Source organism: Tripterygium wilfordii, chromosome 15 (assembly GCF_013401445.1).
Source record: "Tripterygium wilfordii isolate XIE 37 chromosome 15, ASM1340144v1, whole genome shotgun sequence".
NCBI lineage: Eukaryota > Viridiplantae > Streptophyta > Magnoliopsida > Celastrales > Celastraceae > Tripterygium > Tripterygium wilfordii.
Genome location: NC_052246.1, coordinates 1,275,192 through 1,293,077, shown reverse-complemented (window position 1 = coordinate 1,293,077; position 17,886 = coordinate 1,275,192). Strand labels below are relative to the sequence as shown.

General features: G+C 37.4%; 4 protein-coding genes across 6 annotated transcripts; 2 read left to right on the top strand and 2 right to left on the bottom strand.

Moving 5' to 3' along the window:
- Positions 1–741: 741 nt before the first annotated feature.
- On the top strand, positions 742–1,363 carry LOC120017266 (mini zinc finger protein 3-like). Its single transcript, XM_038870432.1, has one exon. It carries the CDS (start codon positions 921–923, stop codon positions 1,236–1,238), a length of 318 nt encoding a protein of 105 aa, XP_038726360.1. The 5' UTR covers positions 742–920; the 3' UTR covers positions 1,239–1,363.
- A 4,041-nt stretch (positions 1,364–5,404) lies between these two features.
- On the bottom strand, positions 5,405–9,630 carry LOC120016099. 3 transcript variants are annotated; one of them, XM_038868696.1, is made up of 8 exons: positions 9,481–9,630; positions 8,459–8,762; positions 7,878–7,949; positions 7,365–7,432; positions 6,852–7,008; positions 6,540–6,620; positions 6,372–6,461; positions 5,405–5,898 (listed from the first exon to the last, which is right to left on the bottom strand). In XM_038868696.1, exons 2-8 carry the CDS (start codon positions 8,735–8,737, stop codon positions 5,776–5,778), a joined length of 870 nt encoding a protein of 289 aa, XP_038724624.1. In that variant the 5' UTR covers positions 8,738–8,762; positions 9,481–9,630; the 3' UTR covers positions 5,405–5,775. The 3 variants fall into 3 exon arrangements, with proteins under 3 accessions (XP_038724624.1, XP_038724626.1, XP_038724625.1); XM_038868698.1 differs by having other exon boundaries at positions 8,459–8,706; positions 9,482–9,630; XM_038868697.1 differs by lacking the exon at positions 9,481–9,630 and having other exon boundaries at positions 8,459–8,781.
- An 812-nt stretch (positions 9,631–10,442) lies between these two features.
- On the bottom strand, positions 10,443–13,589 carry LOC120016968 (malate dehydrogenase, chloroplastic). Its single transcript, XM_038869988.1, has 2 exons — positions 13,420–13,589; positions 10,443–11,966 (listed from the first exon to the last, which is right to left on the bottom strand). Exon 2 carries the CDS (start codon positions 11,953–11,955, stop codon positions 10,717–10,719), a length of 1,239 nt encoding a protein of 412 aa, XP_038725916.1. The 5' UTR covers positions 11,956–11,966; positions 13,420–13,589; the 3' UTR covers positions 10,443–10,716.
- Positions 13,590–14,680: 1,091 nt separating this feature from the next.
- Positions 14,681–16,389, top strand: LOC120017293 (GDSL esterase/lipase At1g74460-like). The gene is made up of 4 exons (XM_038870474.1): positions 14,681–15,059; positions 15,166–15,405; positions 15,646–15,895; positions 15,973–16,389. Exons 1-4 carry the CDS (start codon positions 14,682–14,684, stop codon positions 16,227–16,229), a joined length of 1,125 nt encoding a protein of 374 aa, XP_038726402.1. The 5' UTR covers position 14,681; the 3' UTR covers positions 16,230–16,389.
- Positions 16,390–17,886: the final 1,497 nt, after the last annotated feature.

Below are 17,886 nucleotides of genomic sequence, written 5' to 3'. Positions count from 1 at the left end.
AGCCCACAAAAAAGATGCCTAAACTTGTTATAATTTTATGACTGTATTGGATTGGATTTGATTTGAAGGCCATTAATGGACCCCCCCACTAACATTATTTACATATATGCATATATATAAGTAATTATTAAAATATTCTTTAGGTAATAATGTATACATGAGTTGTTGTCACAGTTGCCACAAACCACCTACCTTTCTATCATCACCTTAATTGGACCCACATGATTTTAATATTAAGGCACCTGTTTTGATTAATCATCTACATTTGACTAACAATGCAGCCTATCTTGATCATAAACACAGCTGTTCACTCATTTCTCTCAAATTTTGAAACATTTTTGTTCTAATATTTATCTATATTTGGCAGTTGAAATTTCATTTCCAAACATCATTTTCATGAGGTTTATTGCTTTATTATGCAAGTAACTAATAAATAATCACTTGATTGCAAGTTAGACGCTTTGTTGGGCCTGGGAGATTGGTCATTAATAGACAAAGTATTAGTGGGGTGAATATTGTGATTTATAAGTATTTGGAGAGAGTGGGACGATCCAAATATTCGAGATTACATGATCATAAAAAACAACAACAATAATATTTGTGAGTTCAGTCTTTGCCACATAGTGAACAAAAAATACATGAAAAAAATAGATAAAGTAAGGCTGCTGATGACCTGTTTCTATCTGTTGACATTTATAATACACATGCTAGCTAGGGTTAGGGTTAGTCGTGATCCCACTCTACACAACTACACAAGGATGTCCTTTTGTTATTTTTTATTTTGCACATAAAATTGGCTTCACCCTTCTGGCTTCTACCTCTCTCTTCTCTTGACTCTGAAAGAGTGGAGACTATTAACAAAACTCGAGCATCCCATCTCCATCAAAAAAAAAAACCCCCAAAAGGAATTAAGGTTTTCAATGATCATGAAGAAACGTCAAGTGGTAATGAAGAGTAGAGATGGGGCTAATGGAAGAGCAGATGCTTCTACTACATCATCTTCAGTGTTGACAAGAGTTAGGTATGGTGAGTGTCAGAAGAATCACGCGGCGAACATCGGCGGATACGCTGTAGATGGATGCAGGGAATTCATGGCAAGTGGAGAAGAAGACACAAATGGTGAACTGATTTGTGCTGCTTGTGGCTGCCACAGGAACTTCCATAGAAGGGAAGTGGAAACTGAAGTTGTTTGTGACTACTCTCCTCCTAATTCTTCTTCTTCTCATCGCGGTCAATAGATCGATTAATTACAAAGAAATCAAACTTAGATTGATATAGATTGTTGAAGGGTTTTCTTTGTAGTGTTTCTCTGAATATGATTGAAAATTTTAAATCTTATATATATATATATATCATATTCACATATTAGTGTTCAGAAGAATCGAATTATGAATATTGAGGAGGAAACTAAACGTAGGCTATGCTTAGGAGGAGTGTTGACGGGTGTTGGAGAGGGGAAGGATTGGCACCTTAATTCTATAGGAATGCCCCAAATCTTTCCAACCCAATGCAGTTTTGTTACCATAAAACTCACCTCACCTCACGCAGCACAGTAGGTCAAAGTACAATACACTCTCAAATAATGTTATATGTTTACAAAGGCCCACGTATAGTCAATCAATCATGAATCACCATAACTAAGAAAAAATTTTAATTAGTTGTTGAAATATACCCACTAAAGCTTGACAATATATTGTATGATCAAGTTAGCTAGAGATATGGTACTTTTTCTTTTGAGTGTTTGATTGGAACTTCTTAGAAAAATAAAAGAAAGACAAAACCTAAAACAAGTTCAAGTGGGAGCAAAACTTTATGTCTTTTCCCTTGAAATGGTAGCTCCATCAACAATTGTCAAAAGAAAAGGACACGCACAAGCATACACATCCAAAAACACATGTATATTTCTTCTTTATTACCAAAGCAAATGTCATGAATTATAAATAAATAGAAGCATGGTTATGTAGATGTAAGCTTTGTTGTATGGACTGAAGTTATGTTTGGAAAGACGGTTGGTGAGGTTGGGGAGCGGAGAGGAGGGTTTAGGAGGATTCCAATACATAATATATAAAATCCTCTCAGACCCTCATAGAGGGAGTACAAATTGTAATGAATTTCTCTATAATTAACTAGTTATATATATCTTATCTCTTGAACTTACTTCATCACTGTGAATGTTATGTTATGATATATATACACACAACTACTTAGAGACGTGTGTGAAGAGAAGGGAAATTAGTGGAAAAGTCATGATTTATGATTGAGTTGATTGTGTACTTGGTAAGCGACATATATGTATAGGCCAAGATTGCCAACCATGCATATATGGATTCATTGATTACCCCCAAAGAGTTCCGATTAGATTGTAGGGTACGTTTCAATATGTTTAATTTGACGACCTTATCTACTATGTTTTGAGGACCATCAAATATTTAGACATACAAACAAATAGATATTGAATAATCTCATTAGTATGCAATTATATATAGATACGTTGCACCATTTTTTTTTTTTTATAATCTAAGAAATCTCTTGCCCACAGTCACTTTGTGATCCTTGTTGGACCAGATCCAAACCCCAAGTTACACCCCTATCATGCGAAAAAAATGCCGATGAGAAATATGTTTCTCATTAGAATCGAACATTTGACACACATATACATATATAACTCAGTCGATTATCAACCGAATCACCTCTCGTTGGTATATTACTTTGGTTTTGTTTCTACTATTTTTGGTCTTATGAAAAGATTTTGCGTTTTGGACCTCATCATGATTCATGAGCAGGAAGGTCCGTCCAGCCTTATTTTTCATGGGCTTAAGAATTCTGTTTTGCCCATGGGCCGTGTTTGGGCTTGAGGCATGGGACTCTCTAATGTTTGAATGTAAATCGGGCTTAAGATGATTTAGGCCCAAGTTCCCGGTCCGGTCCAATATTACTCAAATTACTTAATATTTATCAAACTGAAAGTCAAAACTATCTAGAATTTACGTGGACCAAAACCCATAATGGATAATTCTCTCATAATCTCATATCATAAAATAAAAACTTGTTGTCTTTAAATTGGGCCTATAAACGGACCCTGGCTTTGAGCCTAAACTCAAGAAAGATACACGAATGGGCCCCCACAAAGTGAGTTTCCTATCCCAAAGTTATTAGAACTTAGAAGAGAACAAGATACAGAATAGCTAGATACAGTGGCACGTCCAGGGTGAACTAACTATGGGCACAAATAAGCAGCGGGGATTCGGGAGCAGCTCCACTAGAGCTAAAAAAAATTTTGTGGATATTTATATACTACAATATGAAGATAATTACAAGAAGCAATAAAACACAAATACAAAACAACCCAAAAAATCTTAAAGAGAAAAAAAGGAATTTAATTAGCTATATTTCTTATAGGACAACCACACTCATCATCTTGAATTATCTAGGTGTTGGTTAGGACCTAAATTTATACAAAATATAGGGAGGATGCTGGCTCACTGATGCAAGTTTAGCCGCAAATGCTGCAGGTTAACAAAAGCTTAAGACTGGAAGGAACCCCAACCAACCGTTTGAGGAACTGTCCGGACACCTGGAGCACCCTCCGTCCTCATCTTCCTCTTTGTATGTATCAGGCCATGATCAAGTTCCTTAGCTACAAAACTTCCTGCTGCACTCTCCTTTGCCTCTGTGCTTCAGCATCTGTTGTGGATGGGATCGGATCCTCCACGAACCCTTCTTTTCTCCGACTGATTTTTATCAAACATTGCTGACGGCGCAGGAGCCAAACTTCTCTCTGTTTCCAAATCATCCACAGGAACAGCCGTCAGAATACGCATATGTTGAAAAAATGGCAGTGACCCTTTATCCCATCTTAAAGCAAGATCCGTACTTCTCAGGCCATACACTCTGTCTGGTTGAATAGCTAAAACTCCAATGCAAACTAAGAGAATGAGCCCACTCTGAAACAGAAAACCCATGTTTTGCATTCAAAGAGGGATAGATAGATAGGGGGGGGGTGTATGTATCTCTTGCTTGAAGAAATAGTGAGGGAATAATTGAGCATTTCCTTGAGTTTCACATGCCTTATATATGGAGGAAATAAGACTGTTTTTATCTTTTTTGGGATTTGAAAGACTAAAAGCATAAAAGCGAGAAGAGAGGGACCAAGAACATGTAGGGAAACCTCATAGATTCACCTCAATCATAAGCCTGTCATGAGAAGCAACATAGATTAATAAGTTTTCTTTTGGGTAACCGAGAACAAATCAATAGGCGTGTCCATTAACTAGCACGAATCATTTGGAAATAGCTCAAAATAAAACTTCCGACCTCATGTGCAATTCTTTACGTCCGAAATTCATAGAGATAACCGATTAGTTTATTGCCAATGATTGCTGTTTTAGAAGACTCTGCTAGGTTTGAATAAAAGTTGATAGTTGGAACAATATCCTTGGGAAGATTAGCATCTTTTTACCCCCACATCTCCCAATCATTTGGAATTGCTCTTTTTTACCCAACATGGACCAATTAGGGTATTTTTGAACTCTCTTTTTAGCTAGCCTACTTGCCACCTCATCCGACCATGCTGAGAGACACTTGCACAACATAGTCTCACTGTATTCTCTAGTGGTTTTTTTTTTTTAACATGTAATTATGTTATGCTCTAGTGACTGTAATGATATTGGCTGTTAAAGAAAAAGGGCATGAGCCATCCAAAATGGAAAGATTGCCATTAAAATTATAGATGTTGGGAGAAGGATATGAGGAATAGAAACCACTCCTCCCTCCCCACCCAAAATAAATAAATAAAAAACAAGCACTTGCTTTATACTTAGCTAGACCCTCACTTTAAAATTCCAAGCTCTTCTCTCAATACAAAAAAAAAAAATCCAGTCTTGGTTTCTTGTGCTTAATGGGTTTCCCTTTATTCTTTTTTCCCCCCTTCTTTGGTCTCTTTGGGATATAGCCCCAACTCCAAACCCTTCTCTTCTACCTATGCAATCTCTCCAATCTCCATTCAAATTCTCTTTAAACCTACTTGACTTGTATATAAGAAAAAAGAAGGTTTAGTTTGTTTAAGAAAAAGCAAGCTGAGAGAGACTGGTCATGGCCTAATACATTAAACAGGTTTGATACTTGGGACTATCTGCTTTTGGGCACAATTTTAAAGCAAAAGATTGAATACCAATTGTTGGTTTCCAATATCATCCTCCTTCAGCATCACATTTCACACTTCGAAACTTCTCTTGCAGGGTTTCTCAACTTCAAGGGCACATACTCATAAGCATTCAAAGATGTCTTCACCAAGTCATTCAAGGCACAATATTACACATTTGTGAAACTTCAAACGCATATATATATATATATATATATATATACACAACAGACTAAAACTCCGAATAAATTACTCAGCATCAAAGACTGCCAACGAATCTGTATCAATTCAAACTAAAACCACCGATCATCCAAGAAAGCTTGCAATTATGTTCATACAACAGGCAGCTGTGATAAAAAAAGCAAGTTCCCAGCAGCTGTATGGGAGCTAGGAGATCTATATACATTCGTAATGTTAGGAGAATAAATTAACATGGGGATCGGGTTGGGAAAGAAAATAAAGGAAAAGCAGCACAGCTTCCTGTTCGAGATGTAGAACATGATGACAGAGAGAAATACAACATTCAAGTTAACTTCAAGTACTAATTGCATGAGCACGACAACAAAACTCAAATTTCGATGGTATATATATCTCTTCAACAACACAATGTTTTTATTGTAATAAAGAAAACTGTATCATTGGAGTGGCTCCTGATGGGGAGTCACTGCAGGTCCAGGAGCAATTGTGAACTGCAGGCCCCGACGTTGCCCAGCCTGTATCATAAATGCAACTTCAGTTGCTGCAAGAGCTGCCGCTTCCTGAGTCAACAAAAGGTACAAATACCAACAAATTTAGCATAAATATATCAAAAGAGTAATAATAAAATGCAAATGGTTCATTTTTCCAGCGTCTAATATGTCGCGAGTGAAAGGATATAGAGAGGATGTACACTCGAACACTATAAAGATGGAAAAAAAGAGGAACTTCAACTAAGATTCCATTTATTGACACAGAAATCACTTGTTGGGAGGGACACCAATATCGGTATGACAAAATTTTTCCATATATGAACTCATTTTCTACCAAATACAAATATGAACTCTCTCAGAATAGACCAGTTAATAACATAGTTCTTTAGAAACAAGTTAATAACATAGTTCTTAAGAAATATGAGAAGCACTGACTGCTTATACATTGGCTCAAATAATCTCACTGCCATTAACCTCTTCCTGGAGAGAACTATCATTCGCCATTCTTTTCTTTTACATGTAAGCAAGAGCGAAATCCTAACCTGTCGTTGCCTGCGACGTTGCAATATGCTAATGGCCCAGGCCATGATGTAACAAGGAAGAAGAAAACCAGCGGCCCGAAGCAAGAAAAGCTGTGAAGCACAATATACTTAGTAAACAATGCAACAATGAAAAATTAGAAGAACAAGAAAATTTAGATGTCTCCTTACAGAGAAAAAAGTAGAAGCATCATCATCCCCTTCTGGATTGGCGAGTGTCATAGCATGCCTCAAGAGAAGAAGAGCCATTAACTGCGAAACAACAGAGAAGAAAAAACACAGAACCACATGAACACCTAATGTTGAAATCTATAGCTTTAATTATTCGATCACAATTCTCCTCTTTAAAACGCATATTAGATATTTCGCCAAGCCAAGGGCATTGAGCACTAGAAAAAAATCGCAGTGACCTAGCATTAAGGGCCCGAGACTGCAAAGAACAACAATTCGTATCATCATCATTTTTGCAGCTAGACAACTTACAATTAGAGCTGCAGATCGGCAAAATGCTGCTCCACTAGCATTTGTATCTGAATATTCATCATACTCAGCTTCAAGGAAATGGCGTTCAGCAGCTGCCATAGCCAAAATTCGAGGATCCCGCAAGTCCAAAGGAGAACCAGAGATCGTCCATGCCTCACTGTAGGAAAAAATCGAGAAACAAAACTATAAATGATTAAAACGATTGAAAATACCATAGTAATCTTGCAGATAGTAACATGACACTTAAGATAAAGAGACTTGGGTTCCAGCCCAAGGAACCCAAATTTCTGAGCAAAACAAAACAGAACAAAAATAATAATAACGAATTGTTGTCAAGGGGCAAAAAACTAGGCTTGTAGGAATCACAGGGATGCAAAAAACTTCAATTTCGAGCAAGTATGGAAGAGGAAAGGAGAAAGAAGCTCGTCACATTAAGTGACAGTACTTCATAAAGCGCATTTAGAAATAAGACATTTAAAACATTTGGCGAACAAGTAAAGCATTAAAAGTTACCTGATATCAACTATAGTATCTTCTGAGCCAGGTGAAGGTGGTGGAGCAGTGTAACCAGGTTGGTAAGGCTGTTAGTCAGTAAGATGTGATGCACAGAAGTCAGACAACTAAATTTATTTGCAGTTTATAACCATGACCAGTCATAAAGCAAAAAACTGCCATCAGTTAGATCGCACCAGATGAAAGTTAAAATTCAAGAGAACGAAAGAAAGTTCAGCTTAAGCCACCTCTTTAAAACCCTGTTGATATGTTAACAATACCAACCTAAAGTTTTTCAAACTCAACAACTCTATGACATCGTATATACTAAAATAAATAAATCTTGATATAAACATATTAGGAACCCTCACCCCCAACAAAACAAAATAAAATAAATAAATACATAGTAGGCAGGAAAAAGGACTCAGTTTGGAAGAAAATATGCTGCTAAAGATTAAGAGTAAAAGAACATACTCTCTGGTTCAACTTACATGAATAGAAGCATAAAGTAAATAATAAGGCAGAAGAGCTCACCTGATGACATATCTCGCAAGTTATATCTCCTTTTTCATTACACCAACGCTGAACACATTTCCTATGAGCAAACTGGATCAGTCAGCAAAAGTGTGTCAGTTAGTATTCCAGAGATACATGCACAGTAAGTAAAATGGTTAGACCAAATATTTGAAGAACCGTTGAGTTTATTAAGAGAGAGAACCCAACAGGCATCACCAAATCGTCTATATTTCATGCTCACAAATGATGCCACAAACCCTGGGTTTCTATACGTTGGTGACTTGGTGTGCATGTGTCGAGTGAATATTTTTTCATTCTCTCTTTTTTTTTTTTTTTTTTTTTTTTCTGAAAACACTTTCAATAAACAAAAAAAAAATTATGTACATTCAATCAAGTAAACTCTTGCTCGGGAAACAACCAAAGTGCTATTTTTCGTTTACTTTCGTGAACCTACAACTTTATGCTCAAAACAAAAAGTCATAGCATGCTTCATACGGGTGCAAAAAAAGAAATCTCTTTTAAGTTGAGAGCTGCCGGGAAAAATATAACCAAATACTCCAGTTTCAAATTCGAATAGAAATGCATTTTAAAGATGAAACCTTCAAACTGCCATTACAGGCACAAGGGCTTTCCAAATTTTTGATGCTATCCTCTTCCTGGCAAATACGACATTCAACGGTCGGAAGTAGCGGCTCTTCTTCATCAACAGATACATCATGTTTCCCTACTTGTTCAACATCAATGACACATTCAGGTGGACCAGTGGTACGAGAATAGGAACCCTGCTCAGAAGATCCCATGGGCTCAGTCGCTCGCAGTGATTCCAAACTTTCAGGTGTTATGAGGCGGTCAACAGACAAAACCAAGTGATCACTCATCCCTTTCAAACTGTAATAGAAATTCCTGATACATAGCAATACAACTATAATGTCAATGGAGTATAGTGAAATCTAATGTGTCTGGAACTAACATAGAACATTAATTTCAAAATAAAGTTACATGCTTTAAAAGCCTTAAAAATTCGTGACTTAGAATTTTCTTCCCCTCCCATTCAGATAATTTGCTCATACATAAAATTTCCAAGCATTTGCTGAGAAAAATCCACTAAGATAGAATTTGACACATAAAAATTCCTATTTGTAACGCAAAATTGCAATTTTGTACTGACATTCAAGGACTTTTAATTCGTTTACTTTTCTGACGGAAAAATTTTAGGTGGTATTATACACAGGGAGATCGAATATCAGCACAAATGTTCAACATTTCGACGTGAAACCTCAAAATACCCAAAGTCAACCCCCCATTCAAAACGTATGGTGGCTGAGAAAACAAAGGAAGATGAGGATCAAAAGGCTTAAATGTTAAAAGCCATGATTCAAGACCGGAGAATCAAATAGAATTAAAAATTCCTCCAATATATAAGTTCTCTCATCAACCCAAAATCGTCGTCCAAATTTCAAAACTTACAAAAATCAAAGCCCAAAAACACCTAAACCCGCATCAACAAACAAAATCCCCCAACTCGTACCTGATTATCGACACAGAATCCTAAGACAGAAAATCTAGGGCATCGATGGGCGTAAATAAGGGAAGGGATAGAATCTGAATGAATCGAAAATACCTCAAAGAAATGTGGAAGGAAAACGCGGATTGTTGCAGAGCCCTGAATCGTCAACTGTCTTGTGTTTGGCTTGAATTGAGTTGGGAATCAACTATGAGAACGAAAGACAGACGCGTATTTAGACGTCGAAATTAATGTCGCTCTAGAGAGAGACCATATATTTTTAGGTTCGGTTTAAACGAAGCTGATTTAGGCTCGGTAACGTTTGTCCGAAGCTAAACCCTAAAGATATTAATATTATTTTATTTTATTTTTTGACGATAGAAACAGAATCATGAACATTTGCGCGTATTAATTCGTGAGTATTTCTTTGAGTTAATGCAAACTAATTTTAAATTGAAATGGAAATTGAAGATATTAAATCATATTAATAATTTTTTTATATAGAAACAAAGAGCACTTCATTAAATTCGTAAATGAGAATAACACTTAGTGGTAAATGAGAATACTATTTGGACAAGGAGATAGAAATACAATATGGGCATTCTTCGAGTCGAAACTCATAGAAGACCTCAGCTTTTCAAAATTTCTAGCCATCTGGTTAGTTATTCTATTGTAAGAATATTCCTAGAGACATAGTTAAAATATTCTACGCTCAGAGATTCGCCAATCCGATTAATATATTTTGATAAGTGAAAATGCTTATATTAAGATGATTTTAATTAGATAAATGGGTTTTGTTTTGAGGAGTCAAATTGGACCGTTGGTTGCTTCGTAGGAAGTAGTAGCCGCGCAATGAGTCTTGGTCAGTCTAGATCTTACTACTTGACTTGTGTGGAATAAAAAATGAGCAAATCAAAAAGTGGTGCACACTTTTTGACAAGTGGTGATATAGCTGATGGGATGGAATTAGTGAAAGGTCATACCTCAGTTGGGGGAGATTCGCAGTTGATTCAATTTCCTATTGTTTTGCTCTTTTAACTTATTTGTGAAACAATTCAAAAGCCTGTGAGACTTTCCAATTCAGTGCACAACACCAGCCGATATTATTATGAAACAGCAACTGTTACATGAGAATGATTCCATTCTCTAAATCTACAACAGCTACTACAATACCACTCAGCAAATCTCCTTGAAAAAGGGGCTTTGAAACAAAAGAGAAACTCAACTTCTACAAAAATGAAAGTGCTGCTGGTGCAATGACAATTGTGCAATAAGAATAATCAACTTTTCCTAGTATAAAACACGTCTAACAACGTGTTTCTCGCCACCATGGTTAAGGGTTCAACATTCACTCTATGCAGCCACGGGCTGCTTGTTGGCAAATGCAATACCCTTCTCAATGCTAGCCTTCAGCTCTGTCTTAAGGGCTTCCAAACCTTTCTGCTCATATTCAGTCCATCCTTCCAGGTCGGACGGAATGAAAGCCTCAACTCCTTTCCTCCCAAGTTTAACCCTTGATGCAAAGAACGGAAGCTCCGTCAGATCGGACTGCACAAAACAGCACTCGTATACATCAGCATCTCCATCAAGTGCACGGAGAGAAGATTCCAAAAATCTGGCCGCTGCATATGCCATTGACAGGGTAGCAGACCCAGCACCAGCCTTTGCCTCCACTACTTCTGTTCCACCATTTTGGATCCTAGCAGTCAGCTCTTCCACTTCCTGATCAGTAAAACTTACTGAGGGTTTGGTCTTGGACAGAAGGGGGAGAATAGTTATCCCAGCATGGCCCCCCACCACGGGGACATCCACATCAATGAGTTTGAGGTTCTTCTTTTGAGCAACAAATGTGTTTGCTCTCACAACATCCAGCGTACTAACTCCGAAAAGCTTCTTGGGATCATAAACACCCTTTGCTTTCAGTACTTCAGCTGCAATAGGAACAGTGGAATTCACTGGATTGCTAATGATATGGATGAAAGCATCGGGACAGTTGTCTGCAACAGCCTCAACCAAGGATTTCACTATGCCTGCATTGATGTTGAAGAGGTCATCACGGGTCATGCCAGGCTTTCTGGGAACTCCAGCAGGAATGACTACAACATCTACACCTTTCAAAGCATTGCCCAACTCAGCAGGTCCTGTGAAATCCAGAACCTGAGAAGGAGTGTTGCAGTGACTTAGATCAGCGGCAACTCCCTTGACATTTGCTATATCATATAGGTGCAAGACTGAGACTAAGGGGGACATCTTAATTAGCAGAGACAGAGGCTGACCAATCCCTCCAGCAGCTCCTAGAATTGCTACTTTATAAGATGCCTGGACCTGCAACCGATGGTGAGACCTCTGGTTTGAATTTTGTGCTTTTAGTGCAAAGGATCCTTGCAGAGCTGCAGCACTTTCCTTGCCCAAGAATGAGGAGTCAGATTCACGGCTAATAGATGTTGCCGCTCTAAGGCCACAGAAACGTTTAAGCAGGTTTTGAGAGTTTAATGTCACACCACAGAGTTTCGACTGTGGAATTGGGCTGACTTTGGAGCCAAAGGCAACAGTCGATCCAATTGAGAAGGTAGCTGCTGAAGAGGCTGCCATCTTGCCGCACACTATCAAACAAGAAAGACATCAGTTGTTTGCAGGTTGATATAGAATCAATGTAACCCAGCTTCATCACAAACAGGCTGCCCAAAACTCTATATTATGACCAAAAAAGGCTTCCACAATAAACCTTTAGTGTCATTGGTGACGCAAAGATTAGCATTCAAATAACTTGTTGAAGTTTTTCAAATCTTTGAACCTTGCCTATTTTCACAACACATATGTACAATAGATAAAACCCATAAGTAAAAGACCCCTTTCTTTGAATGCCAGCAGACCAGGAGTTATCTTCAATAGCAGCAAATTAATTTAAACAGACAAATCCCACAAGCAATCTGTTTCTCTTTTAGTTGAAGGAAAACTAAAGATATCATTTAGCCACCCTTCCTCCTATGTGTTTGAACTGGATTGAGAAGCATTAAAGGTTAACATTTTCCCATAGTCCTGGATTACTCATTAGGACTAATAGTTAAATACTTAGAACAAATAATCAATTTCTAGAAAGTCCTCCAGTAATTTTGTTAACAAAGTGCTGTTGGGAATCATAGATTCAAATATTGTAATCACAAGAAATTTCCCACTTCCCAATAGCTTAATCAAGCCCTAACCCAAACAGTTCCATAAAAAGATACTACCCTTGATATATTCAAAACTCTGAAGTCTATGGCCAAAAAATAGGAATACAAGAAAAAATGTGTGCGTGAGAATGGGTGGGTGGGTGGTTGGGAGAGAGAGAGAGTCATGTCCACAGAAGAAAGCAAGAAACTCCGACATTATTAATAATTCTCAAGTCCAAACTGAATCCACGACAAAAAATCCTCAACCAAACATCTAGGGGAATGCATCAGGTATTGTTAAATTGACAAAAGTAGATGCTATGAAAACGTCGTTTTTTTCATTACAACAAGAAACTAGAGATCACTGAATATTGACATAGTGTTCCAATTAGAGTCACATGAACCAAATAACATTAGAAGACATAAAATATTAAATTAAATATTTGCAGAAACCTCATCTACACAAACCACAAGCAAGTATTCTGGGTAGCTATGGAGATGCACAGTAATCCAGCTTTGACATATAAAGCAGAACCAAAAGCAAACAAATGATGGAATAAATTAGATAGGGCTGCCATAATGCCATGAGATTCATCCAAATTACAAATTAGAGACACCAGTTGATGAAAAAAGCCACTTTTCTTTTTCCTTTCTCTCTTTGAATTGACTCACTCTGGCTCAATAGAAAAATAAATCACAAAGATCCCATCTTTTATAACTTTGTCCTTAAATTATACCTATCTAACAAAACCCCATAAGAGCATCAGATCTAAGACCACCACAGAACTACACAGAGAAATCAAGGGAAAGGTAAAACATACAGGAAGGAGAATCGGATCTAGAACTAGAAGAACAAACGATAAATTCATGTAAGAAAAAATAAGAAATCTAGAGAAGAGAGTACCGGTAGATACGGATACGCTGCTGATGTGCGTCTCTCTCCCTCTCTGCGCCTGCGGAAGCAATTGAGAAGAGACCAGGATTTTTATGGGACGGATTTTTGGCTTTCGTGAGTGTTTGCGGTTCTGGGTTTCTCCGACAATGGGCCTTGTACTAATCCCGCGTGCCCACCGAATCCACCGCCAATTTTGGTATACAATCTCCCCTCTCAATAGTCAATTCTGCTTCCAACGCATCCTCGCCGTACACTGCTTTTGATAGGTAGGTGTGGGCCGTGTGGCAAATGAGGCTTATTGGGCTTGGGTTGGGCCTTGGGCTTTCTACGATAACCATATGCTCCACGTCTGTTCATCAATTTATTCAATTTAATTGATCTTTTTTTTTTTTTTTAAACGAAGGAAGTGCTTGTCATTGGGATCTCATCAGCTCTTATCCCAGTTATCCCATCAGTTAGTATCCCAGATATTTGAGTTGTTGAGTTATACACTCAATATTTCATGTGCATCATGTAAGACGTGTGAAGTTCATGCATTAACTTGGATATTGTACGTCCAACCTAATAACTGAGATAATTAAGATATTAATTGTTGAGATATTTATCATTAATGTGACAATACGATCAATCAAACAACCATGGATCCACTTGTTGGAAGCGGAAAGGATTTATCTTTAGTTTCTTTGTTTTCATATATTCATTCCCAATAGCTTGGAGTAGTAAGAAAATAGAAATAATGAATAGCGAAAACAAAAACAAAAACAAATACATGTATTGGATTTCCGTTGATTTTCTTATACTCATGTGACCGATCCCAAACTCATGAAATGAAAGACTCAAATTTTGATGGCGACCAAATTAGACACATTTGTTTTGTCTTTTGATAGGTACAACAGCACAAGATACATGATTCCATTGGTCATGAACTGTTGAATAACATACCTACCATCTCAATCCCTTCTCAAAGGACAAAGTCATGCATATATTTTATGTTTGATCATTATTTCTTCAATACAATCAAATTAGACCTGCTTAGGTAAACCCATCATGACCATAAATTGTTTGATATTTTTCAAGACATTCTCAGCAACAATACTATACTAGCCTTTTGCCGTTGTAACCAAAAACAAAGGTAGTTGCAGTAGGTTTTAGTCTAATAGTGACAGTTGGTTCATCAAACAAATCTACTTTGACTTGCATTCAAGAACAATCACCATCTTTTTAACTCCACTAGATTCTAAATCTTTCAAGACCATAATTTGATGAAAACTATGAAGCCCTCATTAGTACTAAGCACAATACTATTAACTCTGACCATCCTATTCCTAGCCAATATTGATGGTTGTCATGGCAAGATTGTGCAATTCATATTTGGAGACTCCCTCTCTGATGTTGGCAATAACAGGTACCTCACCAGGAGCCTTGCTCAAGCTAGTCTGCCGTGGTACGGTATCGATTTCGGCAACGGCCTCCCTAATGGAAGATTCTCTAATGGCCGTACCGTTGCTGACATTATAGGGGACCAGACAGGTCTCCCGCGGCCGCCAGCTTTCCTAGATCCATCGTTGAGTGAAGATGTGATATTAGAGAATGGTGTGAATTATGCATCCGGTGGTGGTGGAATTCTAAATGAAACTGGTGGCTTATTTGTATGTTCTAACTTCTAACATTAATCGATCTGCGACCATTTTTTCATTATAACAACGTTAAGTATTGGTTTGATACTAAAATGTCTGTCGGGTTATGTTGTTTCAGATACAGAGATTCTCTCTGAACAAGCAGATTGAGTTGTTCCAAGGAACACAAGAGCTTATCAAGAGCAAAATAGGAGAAGATTCGGCTGCTAAATTCTTTCAAGAAGCACGTTATGTGGTTGCATTAGGGAGTAATGACTTCATTAACAACTACTTAATGCCGGTTTACAGCGACTCATGGAACTACAATGATCAAACTTTCATTGACTACTTGATGGAAACCCTCCAAGGACAGCTTAAGGTATCTACCCGGCCTAGTTTGATCAATGTTTTGTTCACTTTCGGTTTACGAAAATGTTAACCATCTTAATGTTTTTTTGTCCCGTCTATTCCAAATGTTGATATGGACGCACATGATATATACGAAATCGTGTGTGTCCATCTTAACATTTGAGATAAATGTGACAAAAAATATTAGGATCCGTAAGATTGTTGGTTGGTTTATGAGTGTTGCTAACTTGTAATTGCAATGTTTGTACAGCTATTGCATAGGTCAGGGGCTCGGGAGTTAATGGTGTTTGGGCTAGGGCCAATGGGATGTATTCCACTCCAAAGAGTGCTAAGTACAAGTGGAGATTGTCAAGATAGAACAAACAAGCTAGCATTAAGCTTCAACAAAGAAACAAGCAAGCTAGTTAACAACTTGTCAGCACAATTAGCCAACGCTAGTTACAAGTTTGGAGATGCTTATGATGTCGTTAGCGACGTGATTAGCAATCCGCACAAATACGGTAAATAGTCTCTAATAAGCATTTACTTTTCATATGGTATGTATGTATAGAAGTTGAAATGTTTGTGTATGATGTAGGGTTCAATAACTCTGACTCGCCATGCTGCTCATTCGGGCGAATTAGGCCTGCGCTTACATGTGTTCCGGCATCGATATTGTGTAAAGATAGGAGTAAGTATGTGTTTTGGGATGAATACCACCCAAGTGATAGCGCTAATGAGTTAATCGCTAAGGAGCTTATCAAGAAACTCGGATTTGTACGCGTCGATCAGAACAATGTTCCTGCTCCTGCTCCTTCCATTGATGGTGATGTTGCTCCATCCCCGGACGATTAACAAAATTGTTGCATGACCTATATCTTAATTAGGTTTCTTTGTAAACTTTGATGAGTTGGTCGGTGTACAATGATATGAGTACAAGCTGTGAATTCAATTCTGCTTTTGTAATTGTTTTGGCATTTGCTACTACAAATAAGGAAATATTCATTCTTAGTGATCATTGGGACAAAATCATGCTTCATCACAACTACATATCCTCGTGAATAATCTTAATAGTCAATACACCATATGAATATATCTATATATATAGTATAGATCATTAATCCTACTAGCTAATGATGTAATGAATTAACAGTTAATACATCTTCCGAATTGTGGGCGGGGCGTGTGGCGGTTGTTGGCACCGGATCCTGGGTAGTCATTCAGCTCCACCGCCTCTTCCTCCACATTCTTCTCAATATACAAAGTAAGTAAATTAATTAATATTAGCTTACTATTTGTTTCATTAAGATTAGATTAATTAGCTAGGTATAGTACTTTTACATACCTGCGGGTGGGCATTCTCTGCAACTTGATTAGGTTGAATTCCATTTCCATGCCATAATTTTTCAATTCCTGCAGCAACCACACAGACAACAACATATATCATGTTATGTAAAACTATTGCTTCACATTCAACCCAATAAATTGTAACTTACTTGTAACCGGAACCGCCTCGTTTAAGCCGAGGAGGTGAGAAATCCTCAATAGAATCACTAATAGGTGAAAGAAAGAGCATGCCATTTCTATGGCAATCTCAAGCTATACGTAATCAACAAGCTAGTTCGTTCTTCTAATTACTTCTGTTATGTTGTTTCTCTTGATGCCGCAGGTCTGCTCAATTTATATGTGATATTGAAGGAGGGAGACACAACATATGCAATCATATATCTTTTGTAAGTCACAAAGGTGTAGAATTGTGGGTGCTGCTCTCCATGTGAACCATAGATGTATGGAAACCTCCCAAAAGTGAATTAAAAAAGAAACGAAATCTTTTGGGGATTTGATGGAAATTCTTTTATTAAAGTAATTAAAATGGGTAGCAGACATGGAGGACACTGTGCACGCGGATTGTGACAAAACAAATAAATTTAACTATGATGATGGTAGGTATGAGGTATTGCTCATGCACTACATAAATATAAGTCAATCTCAACTTCTAATTCTTAGTGGAGACTATCATCATCAGTGTATATGTTCAAGTAAATCTCATATTGGTCACAAAAACTTGAGGCACTGTGACTCAAATTTTTAGTGGCACTGCCAATTACAAAGTGGGGGTCAGAAGAAGAAGAAGAACAATATATATATATGTATATATGTTGAAATGATTTAAATGAGCATCTTCAAAAGTTAATAGGTCGCTTGATACGGTATCTAGATGTCTAGCAGAAAAAAAGTAGCTTTCGAAGAAGAAATGTATAAGTGGATGTGAAGCTCATTTCTCTTGTAAAGGAAGTCAAAACATTAAATTAACATTTCCTCTTTTTCCAGTTGATGGTGGAGAGTGGAGACTGATGTAAGAACACTCAACTCTACTGTCTCTCTTTTTTTTACTCCTCACATTTGCATCAAATGTAAGAGCAACCTACGTTTCCAATGAATCAATTCAACAAAACCTTCATGAGTAAAACAGATGGTCATGGTATGTTAATTCAGACCCTTCTGCGACCTA

What these genes read in the sequence shown, in the direction of transcription:
- LOC120017266 (XM_038870432.1), top strand. Translation starts at nt 921, where the DNA reads ATGATCATGAAGAAACGTCAAGTGGTAATGAAGAGTAGAGATGGGGCT.
- LOC120016099 (XM_038868696.1), bottom strand. Translation starts at nt 8,737, where the DNA reads ATGAGTGATCACTTGGTTTTGTCTGTTGACCGCCTCATAACACCTGAA. An exon ending in CTTGCGAGATATGTCATCAG is followed by an intron (nt 7,433 to 7,877) that starts GTGAGCTCTTCT and finishes ACTGACTAACAG; the next exon opens with CCTTACCAACCTGGTTACAC. An exon ending in ATGCTTCTACTTTTTTCTCT is followed by an intron (nt 6,462 to 6,539) that starts GTAAGGAGACAT and finishes TGTGCTTCACAG; the next exon opens with CTTTTCTTGCTTCGGGCCGC.
- LOC120016968 (XM_038869988.1), bottom strand. Translation starts at nt 11,955, where the DNA reads ATGGCAGCCTCTTCAGCAGCTACCTTCTCAATTGGATCGACTGTTGCC.
- LOC120017293 (XM_038870474.1), top strand. Translation starts at nt 14,682, where the DNA reads ATGAAGCCCTCATTAGTACTAAGCACAATACTATTAACTCTGACCATC. An exon ending in CCCTCCAAGGACAGCTTAAG is followed by an intron (nt 15,406 to 15,645) that starts GTATCTACCCGG and finishes ATGTTTGTACAG; the next exon opens with CTATTGCATAGGTCAGGGGC. An exon ending in TAGCAATCCGCACAAATACG is followed by an intron (nt 15,896 to 15,972) that starts GTAAATAGTCTC and finishes TGTATGATGTAG; the next exon opens with GGTTCAATAACTCTGACTCG.